This window comes from Triturus cristatus, chromosome 12, assembly GCF_964204655.1.
Source record: "Triturus cristatus chromosome 12, aTriCri1.1, whole genome shotgun sequence".
In the NCBI taxonomy this organism is placed as follows: Eukaryota; Metazoa; Chordata; class Amphibia; order Caudata; family Salamandridae; genus Triturus; species Triturus cristatus.
The window spans coordinates 112,794,892-112,813,340 of record NC_140595.1 but is presented as its reverse complement, the minus strand read 5'-3'; the positions used below and the strand labels follow the sequence as shown (position 1 = coordinate 112,813,340).

General features: G+C 44.8%; 1 protein-coding gene across 3 annotated transcripts in view; it reads left to right on the top strand.

The window, feature by feature from the left end:
- The window catches only part of LOC146772793 (immunoglobulin superfamily DCC subclass member 3-like), a 90,009-nt gene that overhangs the window by 11,190 nt on the left and 60,370 nt on the right, over positions 1–18,449 (top strand). For all 3 annotated transcript variants that reach the window (XM_085637319.1, XM_085637318.1, XM_085637320.1), the window contains exons 2-4: positions 6,199–6,507; positions 16,040–16,184; positions 17,849–17,979. In XM_085637319.1, the coding sequence (XP_085493445.1) occupies positions 6,199–6,507; positions 16,040–16,184; positions 17,849–17,979 (585 nt within the window). The remainder of the gene's footprint in view (positions 1–6,198; positions 6,508–16,039; positions 16,185–17,848; positions 17,980–18,449) is intronic.

Genomic DNA, 18,449 nt, shown 5'->3' with positions numbered 1-18,449 from the left:
ATTATCCCAGTGTCAGTCAGAGGTTCCGCTGCCCTAAGATGCATGAAATGCGAAGGCGTGACGTCACACAGCCAGGGAATCTTGAGTGCCCCTCTGAGTCAGTGATGCAGGGAACAGGTTCCTCTCTTAAGGTAATTAAACTGGGTAACCAGGTATTTTCGCCGGGGGCGCTCAACACTAATTCTGGGTAAAGGTATCTGGCTTAAACAAGTATTCAAAGGTGCTCTGAGGGGAGGTTGGACGCCATGCTTTTGATACGAGTTACCGGGATACTGAGGACGTTTGACCACGCACACGTGTTACATTACATTGTACCCCTTACAGATTTGGAGGTACCAGGTGCTCACAGAGAAGGATATATTATTAGGCACTTGGAATAGGAGGGATTTACAGAGACTCCACACGAGTGATATTGACAATATTTGGACCCTATTACAGCCCTGAAGAAGTCCAATATGCATTCGGCTGCATGACGAAACACGTGTCGGCTGCTTTTCGTTTGTATAAACATGAAGAACTGTTCATGTGTGATTTTGGACGTGGATTACTCTCTGTGCCAGGAGAAGAATACTTGATCCAAAGAAAACAGAATAAACTCATGGACATTGAAACATGAACTATTTGGATGTGCATACTATTTCATGAACTGACTATATGATAAGTGATATTTGTTACAGTCTTTGAGTGCTCGGGGAAGAGTATTCATTCCTCTCTTGAGGTGTTTGCAGCAGTCGTTAAATCGTGGCCATATGTTTATTTGCTCATTCATTCATGGTGTGGCTGGTGGATTCAGGATGAGGGAGAGACACTCCACAAACAGGATGTAGGGGTTGAGCAGGTGGTTAAGGTGGGGGCACAGAGGCACTCAAGCAGGGTGAAACAAACATTCCAAACCTTCCTTCATGCAGTGGGGGGGCCCATCTGGGACTTGGGATCTTATAAACCCGGGGGCGTGCAGTGTAGATGTGCGTAATGACGTGTTCTCGGATAGCAGGTTTATACTCAGGGGGGGGGTGTTTGCTGTATCTGAGGAGGTTGGGGGTGCGAGGGCCTTCTGGTCACTCCCCAGATAATATAAATACCTATGCATATTTGACTGACGGCATCATACTGCCGAGGGGTCAGGCAGACGGGGAGCGGAGCGAGAGAGGGCCTCGCGCCCCAGACCCCTGTATCTGCCCCAGGACAAAGAGTGGGGGACCCCGCATCTGGACACAAGACCCTCAATTTCACGAGAGGCCGTGAGCCATCCACGGCCACATCCAAGCTGCCCGCCGTCGGGGTCGTCCCTCCCGGTTGTGCCGGGGTGACGGAGGGCACCGCGCCCACAGAGGGCCAGACGGGTGACAATAGGGCATCCAGTGTGAGTGACGGGGAGTCATGGGAAACTCACCTCTAACTCATCATGCATGCGTCAGGCGGGCCAGATGGAGAGCCGGGGTCCTCCCGCAAGGTGGGGCCCCCATTCAGGAGGCCGCCATTGTGGTCGGATGGCTCCACAATGGCCGCCGGTGACCCTGCGTGACCCGCGCCATTGTCCCTCTCCCCGGGCCGGGCCCCAGCGCCTATTGTTCCGACCTGTGGGGTTCTAGGATGTGCTTTCTGGCCTCGCACTCTCTGTAAGAAAGACATCAATCAAGACAACTTTCTCCCCCCTCCCGGCCGCCCCATTGTAGCTGGTTGAGTTAACTTTGCGAGTGTCCCTCCCGCCCGCCACCCCCTCGGCCTGAATTTAGTGCCGCACACAATCCTTGTCATTCCATGGCAGGGTTTGGGGGAGGCTGTGGGTCGGAGAAACATTACACTAATGGCCCCCAAATGAGATTAAAGCGACGGAGCTACCCCTGGCTGGGCCGCACTTCCCCGACTCGAATGGTCCCGTGTCCCTCAATGGACCACAGACTTTGTGTTCAGTACACACACCAGGCGCAAGACAAACATTCTGTAAGCCCCAGAGACATGCTGTGCATTCAGTCTACCAACAAACCCTACTCTATGCACATACGTAGGAGCGGATTTACTAACTTTTAGCGCAATGCCCACAACTTGTGTTGCGTCAAAGGCAGAGAGCTGGAAGGCGCCATCTTTACTCAAGTATGACGCTGTTGCTCTCTCCTGCTGCCCCGCCCCACTAATGCACACACTCCCTTGCACCGTTGTTTAAGGGTGGGTACATTCTGTCGAGCATATGCTTTGTACTGGAAGGGGAACCCCTTGAGGTACAAAAGTTATGCTTTAAAATTTGTCCCATTTTGTACGAGTGCTGTTAAGTGGAGTACGCGGACATAGATGGAAAAATGTGGTAGGTTTTAAAATTTACTCCACTGTTATGCCTGCATCGAGGACGCGTAACTTGTGGCCCAAACCCCTATCTATAAATGTCAGTAGATAGGGATTTGTATTGCCAAAGCATGGGTGATTGCCCAGGGACGCCCATGTGCCACACATGGTCAACCCCCTTGCCGCAAGGGAGCGCATAGCGCTGCTTTGCAACTGTTTGGGTATCCTTCCAACAGAACCCCCATACATATAACGCATAATCCCCTTGCCGCAAGGGAGCGCATAGCACTACTTTGCAACACTTTCGGCATATTTTCAACACAAATCCGAATTTGCATTGGAAAGTAAATACCACCAGAATTATTTGCACGGGATCTGCATCACTTTTGTGAATCAAAAACACCGCAAAGTGTTAGTAAAACTGAGCTGACATACCATTGGTGCACGCACACACATAGACCCAAACACACATGCCCTCCCCCATAGATATAATGCATGGGACACATAAACCAGTCATTGATGTGTACACAAAGTGCATGTTTCATACATACAGTCAATCCTTACTACAAACACTTAAAGAAGAATTCACGCCCCAAATTTTGGGAATGCGCACTATTCATTTCGTGCACACAGTACAATGTTTGGAACATCCATACTCTTTGTTTGCTATAAGCAATTATATTCCATATGCAGAACATACATCATGTTGCGTGTATATACTCTTTCCAAAGACACTCAGGCAATTCCTAGCACACACTCACAGCCTTGGTGTCCATGCCTGACACAATGTGCGTTTGGTAGCACCACATGTTGGCAGCGTCCGACCATTAACGACCAGTTCATGATACCTGGTAACAGGTTGGCAGGCCGCTCCATGTCATGGGGACTCCATCTTTTCAGCCCTGGGGTCTATCCCCAGTTGTTCAGAAATCCAGTTCTTGGGCCCAGACCTGTGCACACAGTGTGTACTGCCCCTCCTAGCTAGGGCTTGCCTAAGGCTTAGTCCTGATCCTAAGGCTTGAGGTAGTGATCCTCGGGGCGGGTGCGGCGCAGGTAGGGGCTCCACAGCCATAGTCCTTGTATCTCTGGGCTTTGCTCTCCTTTGGTTCATGTACAGTGGAGGTTAAAGGTGCTGATCCCTGCATGGGGCTTGGTGAGAGGCCAGTGTGCATGTAACCAGGCCAGGCCCTGGAGGGGTCACTGCCTGAAGCACTGAGGGTTACATTCCATGCAGCTGTAGGCGGAGAGCCAAGGAAGACTTTGTATGGATGGCTGCATCTGCAGCCTACAACTAGTTGCGATACACCATTTAGTAATACCCCGGAATCACAATACATGATATTCTACCATAATGTTAAGTTTCTAACACACACGCATGCACACTCTCTATCTCTCTCTCTCTCACACACACACTCTCTTACACACACTCACACCCCCTTTCTCTCACACACGCACACACTACCTCACACACATTCTTTATCACACACACACTCTCTCACATACACTAACACATACTCTATCACACATGCACAAACTCACACACACACACTCTCTTGCACACACACACACTCTCACACTCACTATCACACACACACTCTCTATCTCACACATTATTCATTACATACACACTTTCTCACACACTCTCTCACACACACACACACTCTATCTCACACACACACTTTCCATCACTCTCACACACTCTATCTCTCACACACACACTCACTCTCACATACTCTCCCTCTCTCACACACACATTCTTTAGCACACACACACTATCACACACGCACACTCTCACACACACACACACGCACTCACACACTCTTTCACACACAAACTCTCTCTCTCACACACACTATACCACACACACTATCTCACACACATTCTTTATCACACACAACTTTCTCTCACACACTCTCTCTCACATGCATACTCTATCTCGCAGACACTCTCTCTCACACACAAACACTCTCACACACACACACTCTCACACATACACTGTATCACACACACACTCTTTCACACACACACACACACACACACACACACACACACACACACACACACACACACACACACACACACACACACTCTCTCTCTCACACACCCAACACACACACTCTCACACATACCCTCTCTCTATCTCACATTCTTTATCACACACACACTCTTTCTCTCTCTCACACACTCTCTTTAGCACACACACTCTCACACACACACACACACACACACACACACACACACACACACTATTTATACTATACGCAGGCGCTGGCCTGTCCATGGTTCCACATTTGATGAACTGCTACTATGAAAACTGCAGTTGGGACCATGCACATCTTGGACCTGCCTAATGTGAAATGGCTTTTTTTTGTTTTCACCACTGGAGTTGGATTGCCCATTTGACCAGTAAGTCATTTGAACGTCAAAGGGCCAGTGCGGATCTGTTTAGATCTCCAGGTTCTGAACAGAGGGGTCCCAGATGCCAGTGAGGGGCATGGCAGAGAGCCATGAGTGGGAGGGGTGGCACATTGTTTACTTAGTACAGAGTAAATGAGCCCTCCATGACCCAACCATAGTTCATTCCCCGTCACAACTCGATATGAATCCAAGTGGTCAGGGTGGGGGTGCCTGGGCCTATTGTGAGCTCTGGAGATTTAGTAGCTGTGCTGGGGCAGAGACAGTTACATGTTGTGCTGCAAGGAAACCAGGATGTGTAATAACAGGACAGCCATGGGCCTCTGAAAGAACAGTAGGGCTGGCTGGATGAAATGTCAACCTCGGCCTGACCATGTGAAGCCCCTAAACAACCACAGCAGGACCGGCTGTGCTTTGTTACCCCTACCCAATCCACAATAAGAGAGGCTGAGCCTTGTCACCCCCTACCCAATCCACAACAGGAGAGACTGGGCCTTTGAAAGAACAATAGTGCTAACAGAATGTCAAGACCCACCTGACCATGTGACACCTCTAACCAATCCACTATAAGAGAGGCTGGGCCTTGTCACCCCTACCCATTCCACAATAAGAGACTGGGGCTTGTCACCCCTAACCAATCCACAATAAGAGACTGGGGCTTGTCACCCCTAACCAATCCACAATAAGAGACTGGGGCTTGTCACCCCTAACCAATCCACAATAAGAGACTGGGGCTTGTCACCCCTAACCAATCCACAATAGGCCAGGCTGGACCTCTGAAAGAACATTAGGGCTTGCTGAATATCAAACCTCTCCTGGCCATGAGACACCGGTTCCCAGTTCCACCAGCCTTTGAGGGAAATCTCCAGTTTTTGCAATTGGACTGTCCGCCTCTGCCTAAGGCCATACATTTGCCTTCACGGGGGCAGCCTCAAAGGAGATTAGTGCTGGATGAGGAAACTCTTCAGTGGACAGTAAAGTCGTCCATTGAAAGGAACAAAAAGCCTTCTCCCTCCTCGCTGGTCTCCTGAGTGGCTGCAAATTCCTACCGATTTTCCGCCTGTGTCAGACCATGTCTAGCTCATGTTATGTCTTTTTTTGAGGACAAGCCGCGAGAAGTCCCGTCCGAAGCAGCAGGGAGCCAGGCGGCGCACGAAATGGTGGCACCCCCCTATCTCTTTCACTTTGTTACTGTCAAGGGCACTGGTCCCCTAGTATGTACAACATAAATTCTGCAAACACATTTAGCAATGGGACGTGGGGGACTTGATTTAGGGTAATGGAGCGGGAGTGTGGGTTTTGGCACAGAAACTCCGGATTAAGCTGAATGAAGAAAACTTGCCATCTCATTGAGGCTTCCAGATTTATAGGTGGCAAATGAAAAGGACATTCTTTGATGTCTCCTGAAATAGCTATCTAATGCACAGCATGATGTCCTTTAGAATGCACAAGGCTGCTAGCCATATGGAACTAACTTTCTCTGTGTTTTGACCCCCCCCATAGGGCTAGCCCAGGCTTCAGAGTTGGCCTTTGTGATGGAGCCTGCCGACGTCATTGCTGTGAGAGATCGCCCATTGATACTGAACTGCCAACTGGAAGGCGAGGCCCCCATCAGCATCGCCTGGCACAAGAACGGGGTCCCACTGCGGAATGGTGCCCACACTACTATCCTTGCCAACGGCTCGCTGCGGATCGAGAGTTTTCACAAGAAGCGAGGTCCCAACAATGAGACGGACGTTGGGGAGTACAGCTGTACAGCTCAAAACCGCTACGGCCTTCTGGTCAGCCGCAAGGCCAAGGTGCAATTAGCATGTAAGTTGCTAGACAGTATGTGGAAGGCTGGAGGCGTGGGATAACAGTTCTTTGAGGTAGGCTCTGCACCTTGCATACGGTCAGTTGTGACACTGGAGGCCCATCGGTAAAGGCGCTGAATGTCCTCTTCGAGGACACAAACATCACAGTAGGGTAGTCACCTCACTCCAGGCCATGAGACACTGTCTCCACTCTGAATTTTTCACCTAGAAATCATTGACTTCAGGTGTGTTAGGATATTTCACAAAAATCCGGGCTCGAAAACAATGTCCGTAGTGCCATGCACTACACATCCTTTCTCAAGGAGCATTCAAGCGTGGGTAGGGCACTGATCCTGCTGTATTACCTGATTATCCATTTTAAGTCACATTTTTATTAGGTCTGGCGATAGCCAAGCCCTTTTGATTTTCTTAAAGATTATATATATATATATATATATATATATATATATATATCCATATCTATATACCCTACTAGCGGTCGCCAGTAGGTAATTATCGTTAGGACCTAGTTTCCATAGGAAAAGTGATTTTTGTTTTGCTAATAACTTTGGTGCCATCTGCTGAATCTTAGCAAATTTTTCTAACTAGTGTGTCATTCACATAAGCTGCTGTCTGAAAAGTTTCAGAGTGATCAGTCATGCGGGGGGCGAGAAAAAGGGGGGTGGGGTCCTAGAACGTGTTTTTCCCATGCAATTTCCCCACAGGGATTTCAGACACAACTACAGCCCGACCTGCTGAAGGGAATTACACCAAATTTTGCAGAGAGCTAGATTGGGGCTCAGAAAGAGTGCATTTGTAATGTTGAGAAAATATGTTCAGGAATTTTGGAGTTATTAAAGTAAAAAGATTTCTGTATATCTAGTTACACGGATCCTCCACAGATCTGGGTGTATTCGCGAATCCACTTGCCAACATCAATGCCGTGATTGGCTGGCTGCAACCCTAGAGAAAAGTTAAAGCCACTGTTTGTGCATCGGAACATGGTTCCCAGGGAAGAAAATAAAATGTAAAAGTGATAGAAGGGGTGTGGGTGAAGGTACCTTGACCCCATGGGACTGATGGAGGGGTCTGTAAGCGACCGCTCATGGGCAAGAACTTGTCCAAAAACTTTTTTTCTTTGAGTATGCAAAGATCCCTGGATCCTCATGGATTCGGGTGCTTCCGTGGATCCAGACTCCAACTAAACCAGCATTTGCAATGCAATAGGTCTCGCATTTGTGAGAGTTTAAGCTATTGGCATTGTAAATGACCATGCCTTTTCTTTATCTGTTTTGATTAAAAACACATAAATAAAAGGCATTGTCATTTACAATGCCAATAGCTCCAACTCTTGTAAATGTGAGACCTATTTCATTTCAAAGGAGCGGCCACCATTGTTCCGGGCTGCTTAAAAAGTGAAAGTGTGCATGGCGTGCTTGATGTTGTAAGAAAGCATGTTGTGCCTGCAGTAGGAGTAACTCATAAGACACACCGTGTAACAACAGAAGTAAACGGCCCAGTCCTCATACAAATGAAGACAAGGCGGTACTAAGGAGGGACTAACAAGCCTTTTAATGAATCAGAAGCCAGCATTTACAAAGGAGAATGACACAAGCCAATGAAAAATATGGGCGGAGAGTGGGCGGAGCTTCAAGTCCATACTCGAATACAGCATGCCGAGGGTCGACCTAAAAAAACACACCCACTCACACATACACACCCACACAACCAATCACACAGTCCACTCACACACCCACTCACACACCCACTCAGTCCCACAAAACCACTTGCACACCCACACAGCCCCTCATATACCCACTTGCACACCCACACAACCACTTACATACCCACTCACTCACACATACAGCCACTCACACACCCACTCTCCACAAAGCCACTCCCACTAAAACACTCACACAGCCACCCAGAAACCCATATAGCCACTTACTCACCCACACCGTCACTCACACAGCCACTCACACACAGGCAGTGATACACTTACAGAAATTGCAATAGCATATGTTTGTATCAAATGGATTGTTGTTTTAGTATTGAATGTGTGCAATGTAACTGGCAGACCCCTTATTTGTCCAAGGATTCGCGATGGATCAGCGGATCCATAAAGTGAATTTTAAAAGAAAGACTTGGTGCATTGCATTTTTAGAAAGACTACGTAAGTTACCTTACCTTAACTTTGAGTATTAAAACATATAATAAAAATAAATGTGTCATTAAAATGTATTTATAAACTTGTGATAATACATATTAGTAAACTGAACTTATGGGCCAAATCGTAGAACAATTTATATTAAAAAACCTGTTGAAATTCACACAAAAAAACAAAGGTTATAGGGACGTTATAGTTGGGAGATAGCATTAAAAAGCTGCAGAAATTCACGGGAAAAAAACAAAGGTTACAGGGACGTTATAGTTGGGAGATAGCATTATAAAACTGCAGAAATTCACGGAAAAAAACAAAGGTTACAGGGACGTTATAGTTGGGAAATAGAATTTAAAAAAACCTTAGAAATTCACGGGGAAAAAACAAAGGTTACAGGGACGTTATAGTTGGGAGATATCATTATAAAGCTGCAGAAATTCACGGGAAAAAAACAAAGGTTACAGGGACGTTATAGTTGGGAAATGGAATTTAAAAAAACCTTAGAAATTCACTGAAAAAAACAAAGGTTACAGGGACATTATAGTTATGTTCATAATTTCCATTCACAAAACCATAGAAAATCAGCAGTTATAGTTATCTCAAGTAACAGTAACTCGTGCCCTAAGGTAACAATAACCCATGCCCTCGCCATGCACTGCTAATTACCCAACATATTACATCACTTTTGACATCTTCTATGACATCATTGATAATATCACTGCAATGTTTGCAGTGAAATTATTGATGGGAAAACTGTGTACGGCAGGGGCACGAGTTATTTGAGATAACTATAAATGCTGAATTTCTATGGTTTTGTGTGTGTAAAATCAGAACCTAACTATAACCTCCCTGTAACCTTTGGATTTTAAGTGTATATATATACACATCTACACTTTTAGCCAGCTCTTTTCACCCATTGGGCTGTTATTGAGTCACTCAAATATTTTGCACACTACAGCATGCAGCTAACTTCACAGAGAATGATGCCATGCTGCTCTTTCACAAGGACCTCATCCGCACATAAAGTAGTTCCCTTCAGTGCCAAAATGTACAATGACAATGTATGCTTCTTTAGACCCAAAATATATTTCATTTTAATCAATGTTTATTTTTGATGTTGCTGGGGGCCACCATATCTGGCAACAATAAAGTTTAAAAAAAATGCCAAAAACCAGCATTGGCAAAGCCAAACAGCTGGCACCCAAAACCAGATCTATTAGCTTTTCCAAGGCCTGTTTCTTTCAGCTAACTGACACACTAGTTTTGCTTACTTTTGAGCTTTCTATGTTATTCATAAAAGAAAAAAGTGTTGTCGAAGCCAGGAGGTCTGGCTTTGGCAAGCTAACGCTATGTTTAAATGTATTGTTTCATAGAGCAAGTATTTACCACAAACAAAAGAAGAAAAGAAAATTCCGCTGCTTAAACCTGGTGGCACTATGCTTTCAATTAAACCTTTAGTCAAATCCTTACGTTCTTTATTTGAAAATTAATACATATCCCAATGGGATGTTTAGTTAGAAAATGCATTCAAGGTTGTTGTGAAACTTTGAGACCTAGCTCCTACCGCCTGAAATCAAGAGAGCAGCAAGGGAGGTTACCACCATTATTTCCCAGTAACTATGGCACGTCATGTCGCTCTTCATGGCCGAAATCCACAGAAGATCTCCAGGGTTTACCGCTCCAAACAGAGGCTGAACTTTTGATCCACAGACCCCGAAGGACAGCATCCTTCTGGAAATGTTTCTCTTTATAGGGAGCGCACTATGCTTGCAATTGTCTCTTGTCATGTTATGTTAAAGAATATTTGTATAGCGCAGTGTTGGTCAGTCGTTGGGCCTCTTGGCTCTTTGTACAGACTTCTGTCTGTGGCAGTGGTTGTTGGAAGGGAGGTTCTCCAAGAGGACATTCATTCCTGAGCTCTGTTTGCATTGGGTGAGATCTTTGGTGGGTGTGGGTTATCCTCAGGGATGTGTCCCATAAATTGGGGCAAGGGGTGGACCTTCCAACTTTACAACCCAGCTTCTCTGCATGTTGCGTGTGCAAGTGACGATCTGTAAGTGGTGGCGTGCCATGAGGATTCAGGTCTTGATCCTCCACTTAACCCTTGTTAGCAATTGTATGCCTGTGGTGTAATTTCTTTCATGCACTATGGTTGTTGTCCTCTTTCTATAACTCTGACATGTCTCTTCAAGGCTTTTCCAGGCATTATTAAACAAAGAGAACATAAAAACTTCAGACGAGTCTGGCTCTTACGACACCAGGTCCATTTTATCAAACAGGAATAGTTTGAAGCTTTCATGTGCTCGCTGCATCCTTTCTAAGAAGCGGGAGCACAGCACACTGAGCCATCTTACCAGCTAGAGAGCTAGATGATGTGTGGATGGTCCTTGTCTGTCCTAGCTGACCCCCATCTCACCCCAAAGGTAGGGTTACCTTCACTGACCTCTTCATAATTGAAGCCATTTGCACAGGGACATTGGCCTGAATTATGGCCGTTCCTGTGCCCCATAAAGAAGACCAGGCAGGCTAGTGGAGAAAAGGACGGGGTTGATGGGAAGGCCGCATTTCAATGAGAATGGGGCGGTAGAGGCGGGCGCCAGGAATGAAATTTATACTCCAAGCTGTTGGAAGAACAGGCCAGGCCATCTCCCTCCCCAACGCTAGGAAGAGTTACAGCCCTTTATAATTCAACCCTGGGGTAGGCGGACATCAGTCCCAGATCTTCCTCTCGGATTGAGACATCGTAAAAAAGGGTCCACAGGGATATCAGGAGGCCCGGGCCCTTAAATGGCCAGTGGGTCTGCGGCAATGTCAACTACTTGATATTAAGCTTATCATACAGCTTACTCTGTCCAGTTGTTACTGGTCAGTTGAGATATCATGGTCTTTTGGCCCAGGACCAACGGCCTGTCCATTGTCTCAGCGATACTGACTCCTCCAGCATCAGACCATGACTGCCATCGCTTCTCTCCCATAGACCCTTTCCCCTTGTTCCCTGAGTTCTTGTTTTCCCATTTTGCTTCTCTCTGTACCCCAGATGTCCCTTGTTCAGTTTTTCTCCAGCATCTGTTTCATTTCTTTCTTTCCCCCACCCCTGTTGGAGCATCTAAGATTCAGATGTCAGCAGGGGTGAGAATTGAGCCGCTTGCAATGAAAAGTGAATACTTTACCTAAGAGAAAAGAAAGGACTCTCAGGCGTGAGTCAAGTGAATGTGGCCCTAGAATCTGACCAGGAAGCAGACTTTGGGTTCCCTCTGGCTGTCTTCATTCCTTGCTGTCTGCTTGTATGACCATTCTGTTCTAGCTCCATCAGAGAGAACTCCGCCTTTCATCCTTTTGAGTTACAAAGCAGTCAACTATGGGAAGGAATGAAAGAGAACACATGATAATACAAAAAACACCCTACAATTTTAAAATTCTTGATATATTTAGTTATAGTAACACAGGGCCTGGACGAAATTTGTGTTACTTTGGTGTAAGCCTGCGAAATTTCGCTAACTTCATGTTACAATTGGTAAGTGAAATTCCCGAAACTGCACTATTTCGCCACAGCATGTAATTACGCGTCATTCGTAGTACTCATTTAGCGTGAGCGCATGGGAACAACGCGAAGGACCAGAATGTGAGCATCTGTTTTAGAGAAAAAAAATTATTATTATTTTCCGCTCATGGTCGTATTTCACGTTATTCGTTGCCACCAAAAGCTTTTTTTGCATTTGTTGTAATTCTGTGTAATTCTAATGCTATTTCGCATAGTTCCGAAATAGCAAATTATGCACATGTTTTCACACCTCGAGACCTTATTCACACTTTATAGGATCAAACTAAGTACAGAGCGATCGAGCGCCTGGCCATTCCCTTCAAACATCTATTTGAAGGTTGACAAAAATATCTTTTGATTTGGGTGCTGATGACATCTTTCATTGCAATACCTCGGATGACCTATCCTTGGCATTTCTTGACTGTAATTTAAAAATATTGTGCTAATTATGACGTCATACATTGCTTATAATAAACTACTCTGCTAAATTCAATTAAACACTCTGGTCTTTTCAGTGATTCCTTTCATGTGACTGGTCGTTGACAGTGTAGACTCATTAACTGCTCGTTAAACATTTAACGACCTCTGCTTCTGCATTTTTTTGCCGTAGGGTGCCCTGTTGGGGTCCAGGACAGGCAAGCAGAAATTTGCATGTTCCCGCCCCTTCTGGAAACGCTTCAGAATGCCTGCACGCTGTTCCCCGATTGGCCAGCAGCTCGGATCCTCGCGCACGCCTACTTTACGCATTTTAAAATCCTGCCGCCTGCGCACGCGCGATGATGTGGGCTTCTCGGCTTTCGTTCCACAACGCTCGCTGCCTTATGCTCACAAACCGTTAGCAGTACATGTGCATCACCACTCCATGCATCAGTTTACCAATATCGGCGCCACAAATAGGCTGCACCAATCTACGCCCGTCTCACCCGCACGCGCCTGCATGAGTCCGAGGGTGCAGCAACGCGCTCTATAAATGCTAAGACAATGAATGACATGAATTCATTTATTCTTCATATCCGCATGGAGAAGACATCTAACCTCAGAGGAAGTAAAAACAGTAATGGTCTCATTTAGAGGAAGATAGAAATAGAAAACAGACTTATGAGGCAGCAGCTTTACCATTACTGACAACAGCAGGACATACCCCTTGGTTGGAATTTGGCATATTACTATTCTGGAAAAACAAAACGGTGATGGAAACATAAGTGAATTAATCCCGACCATTAATTTCTGTGGGCGCCGTACACCCTGTCAACTTTTTCTTTTTAACTGATTCTTATTGAAACTCCCTAGCTTGTAAGTGACAGTAGGTGTATAGCCGCTAATAATGAACACCCATTTTGGGTGTTGCTGACACATACTGCTGGCATGGCAGCGGTGAATGTTTTTATCATGTCAGTCAATGGCGTATTCAGCCATGTTGGACAGTTCACAGCCACCCTTGCGCAGAACTTAATAGCAAAGTTTTCTCCACGAGGTTGGTGCAGAAGGAAGGCCTGTTTCATTGCCTCCAGCCATACTGTAAATCAGGCCAGAAATAGTAAGCACAGATGGCTGTGGAGGTGACCTGCTTGTATTATAAGTAGGGCTCCCGGTTTTATGGTATTTATTGTTTTGACATTCCCGTCTGTATTTATCCATATTTATTTTTTGCTAATTTTATCTGTATTTATCCATATTTATTTTGGGTTTTGTGGAAAAATGAAGCTGAAATTAGTATATTTCCACATTTATTTAACCTATAATGCACTCATGCTTGAATGCCTACTAGGTTTTAATGCTGTAAAAACCCGCAGAAGATAAATGAATGCACTTTTAAGAAAATATGCAAATTTCAGTATCAACCTTGTGCATATCTACTGCTGTTAAAGCCTCTTTACGGAAATCCCTTTCTTTTTTAGCCACCTTACCTATAAATCCACACAGCTATTGGCCTGGCAGTCATGGCAGACAGTATTTAGAATTACTCAAAAAGTAACCCAAATTCCGTTTTTATCCACATTTAAAAATATATACAGACAAGAAAATAAATGTTTTCTGTCTGTATTTATCTGTAAAAATCAGTAAAAACGGAAAACAGGGAGCCTTAATTATAAGGTAACAATCACATAAGTAAGCTGGGGGGAAACATTGTGGCAAGAGTCACTCCTCAGTTACAGGATCTTGTAAAGGAACTCGTGTGTTATGTCATTCCTCTCTATGTTTCAGAACTAAGCAGCGGCCTGCAATAAATTTATCACTTATGACTAAGGCTCCCTGTTTTCCGTTTTTACGGTTTTTTACACATAAATACAGACAGAAAACCATTTATTTTCTTGTCTGTATTTATTTTTAAATGTGGATAAAAACGGAAATTGGGTGCTTTTTGAGTGATTCTAAATACACTTTGCCATGCACTGCCAGGCCAATAACTGTGTGGATTGAATGGTAAAGGGGTTAAAAAAGAATGGAATTTTAGTAAAGAGTAGATATACACAAGGCTGATACTGAAATGTGAATATTTTCATATAAGTGCATTGATTTATCTTCTGCGGGTGTTCATATCACTGAAACCGGGAAGGCGTACAAGCATGACTGCATATTTATTGGTTAAATAAATGTGGAAATATACTAGTTTCAGTTTACTTTTTTCACAAAACCCATATAAATATGGATAAATACAGATAAAGTTGACAAAAAATAAACATGGATAAATACAGACGGAAATGACGAAAAAATAAATACCATAAAACCGAGAGCCCTACTTATGACTTAGACCTTTGTTTGTCCATACCACAACCAAAGTGTTAATACTCATGAATGCAGTTAGAGTTAGACTGTTCTATGGAGTGGGGGAAGCACATTAAAAAAAATATGGGAACTGTGATGCTGATTGCAATGGGAGTGTGGCGAGTGAGCGAGTAACTACATATAAAATAATACGCACCTTAAATGAAAACTAGATGTAAGTTATATTAATCGTAAATGCACTATTGTACATTATAAAGCCTCTATTAGTTAATGCGCAGCTCCAGAGAACCACAGAATTGAATCCTGGTTGGTGCAGTGGAGAATAGTGACTTGTGTATGTATAGTACAGCGAGGTGCCAGTCTATGACAGAAAGCACTGTGAACTTGTAAGTCATTATTTTAACCCCTTCCATGCTCATGACGGAACGATTCCGTCATGAGCATCGGTTGAGCTGTGCTCATGACGGAACCGTTCCGTCATGGCCCCGCCCGCGCTCGAACCCTTCAGCACCGCGGGGAAATCCGCGCAGCGCTGAAGGGGTTAAACTTGCATTACACACACTATATGATAGGCTACTACAAAATACCCAAAAAGTTTTAAGAAAAAGTGCTTTAAAAATATAGATTTTAGTAATACCCAGACTGTACGTACTGCAATTTTTTGTTATAACTGTCTTTTAAAAGCACACACTTCACAGCTTAGCTTTGTAGCTCCCATACAATACCATTCCATCAATTAAAGCCAATACCGGCTCCCAAGCACCCTGTGCATTTTCAGATTGGCTAGTAGGCACATTTATATTTCTTTCAGGGAACAGTCACCCTGGCAAGAAGGCTTGTTTAGCTGTCTGCCTCTCTCACGGTTTCACAGCACAGAAAACTCCCAGCCTTACACTTTAGCTGAAGCATTTCAACTTTCGAAATTAACCACCCCAGGACTGTTGCCTTTCCACAAAAAGTAGAGGAACTGATTTTCTAAAAATCACAACAGCATGGGCACATTGTGCCTTGCACCCCTCCACCACTTTGACCACTGGTTGTGTGGGGAGACCGCCTCCGTCTCTAATAACCTTTGTATTTGAAATAACATATCTTCCTCTCTTTTTTTCCCTTTGGCTGCAGCGCTGCCAAAGTTTCTTATGCATCCGGAGTCCATGGCGGTGGAGGAAGGCGGTGTAGCGCGGTTCCAGTGCCTCATCTATGGCGTGCCAGAGGCAGTCATCACCTGGGAACGGAACCGGACCGTGCTGACAACAGAAGACTACAGGTGAGTGGACTCTGGTGCGCCCTCATGCTCAGGCGTTGGGTGATGTTTCAAGAAACTCCCAGCAACATGGGCGTCTTGGAAACGGCATTAGACCCCAGTACTTGGGGTGCTATCAGTGATAGGAGCCCCCTCACTCAGAGACTGAAGTTTTGATCCCATGAAGAAGGATGGTCCCAAAGGCGGCACTGTTGATTGGAGCGCATAGGCTAAGGAGCTTGGGGACTCTGGGTGACATGTGAACAAGCCATTGACACAATGAGATCTCTCAGGAAATGAGTTCAGTTGAAGGCACATGAGCCATGGTGTCGGGGTTCTCTCCAGGACATTTGTGGTTGACAGAGTGGGAACCAAGCAGCTGGTGTATTGTGCAACAAGTATTTTTGGTTGTCCGTGGGTGATCCGTGAAGTTGGTGGTGTCCTTTAGAAAGTTTTCTGGGCTGATGTTAAATAGTAGAAGAGAAGGGGTGTTGTTGAAGAAGCGCTACACCATGGAGCTGCAATTGTGTCTGCAGAGAAAATTCAGGTGCGACATGACCTCCCCTACCGGACAGTGAACGTGTCTTTTTATAGCACACAGGCTCTGTTTAGTCTAAGACCGACCATTTCTTCATTGCATTTAAAATGGGTCCAGACCAATCACTTAGGAACTCTGATGCCATCACCACCTCCTTCAACTGGAAAGTATATGTAGGGTAAGAAAAGATCACATGTCCCAGCAACTACTAACATGTAGTATGGGTTACGATGGACTCTTAAATATCCCCATAAATTCCATCATAGTCACATATCATCTGGAGTGTTGACCAGAGGGTTGTGGTCTTTTTAAATTGGAGGCAACCAAGCCCAAAGACAACATAAAAGAATCTGCTGAAAGCAAGTGGTGAAATTCTTCTTCCTTGTCTCCACGGGAGTCAGAGTTATTTTAGGCCTTCACAGGTGGGGTTTGCAGAATAAATAAACCGGGTGTGCAAATCAATTTTTCATAATTTTATCACCTTCTTGTCCAATATTAACATTTATTGACAGGCACCCCCTTCCCTAGCTCAGGTGAGAGGTATAAATGACTTTCCGTAGGTGTGGGGCCACCAGAGCAAGAAGGGATGGTTTTTGCTTCCAGCAATTGCCTCTGTGTGTGGATGTATAGGGTGAACCTGCCTCTTCCTTTCCAAATCACACAAGTTTCAGTTTTCCTGGGATTACCTGAAGGGTGAAGGACCCAAGCAGTGTTAGCAGTGACACTTCATTAGGTCAGACAAGGAACTTAAGTATGGTTTGTAGATGACTCCATGAGCTGGGAACACAGTGTTCATACTCTTAGGATTTCAATTCACAACCAAATGCTATATGAGTTGTATGGAGTTGGGGCACATCAAATGAAACAACTGGACTAAAGTACTATATATTACAGTGGTTTGTAAAAGGCAAGGCCAGGACTGGAGCTATGTGTTCTACAGAATGGTCTCCAAATTCTAAGGAACCTTGAAAAGCACAAGTTTGAAATGCATTAAAAATTGGAATTGATATTCTCATTAAGGAGATCCATTTTACAAAAGAGTTTGGAGATTTCTTTGCCATTGTCTGGAATGATCGGCAATGAAAACTGTGCTCTGTGTGGGTGCTAACATTCAATTCATCTGCTTAACTCATGTCTTTTCATCCACCAGGCTTACCCTCCTGCCCACCGGCATCCTACAGATCACGGGAGTCCGACGCTCTGACACTGGCCCCTATCGCTGCGTAGCCACCAACATTGCAAACACCAGATACAGTCAGGAGGCCGAGCTATCAATCACAGGTGAGGGCAGCCGTCAGAAATTCTATCGTTCATGCCACTTGTGGTCCTCGCAGTAGCTAAGATTAATTAACATTACTAGATAATTCAACTGATATCCCTTGGGATGAATGTTGCGCTTTATAAGTACAATATATAAATAATACCTATGCCTTGCTTTTCTTGGCGATATTCTAATCTAATCTATTATTGTATGCTCTACCGATGAGTGCTCAGTATTCTGTCTACTTCAGCAATGTTAAGTATAGTTCCTCACACTTCGCATCACTCCGATTCAATCTTCATTCATCCTTGGTTTTGTGAAATATTCCCTAGTACTCTACACAACTCTCTAGTATTCCACCTTCTACGGCACTTCTTTTATGAACTATTGACTACTACTTACTATTCAACATCCCTTTTTTTTTCTACTGCTCCACTATAAGCATTACTCTGTCCTAGTTAACACATTTCTGCATTGTTCTTCCGTGCAT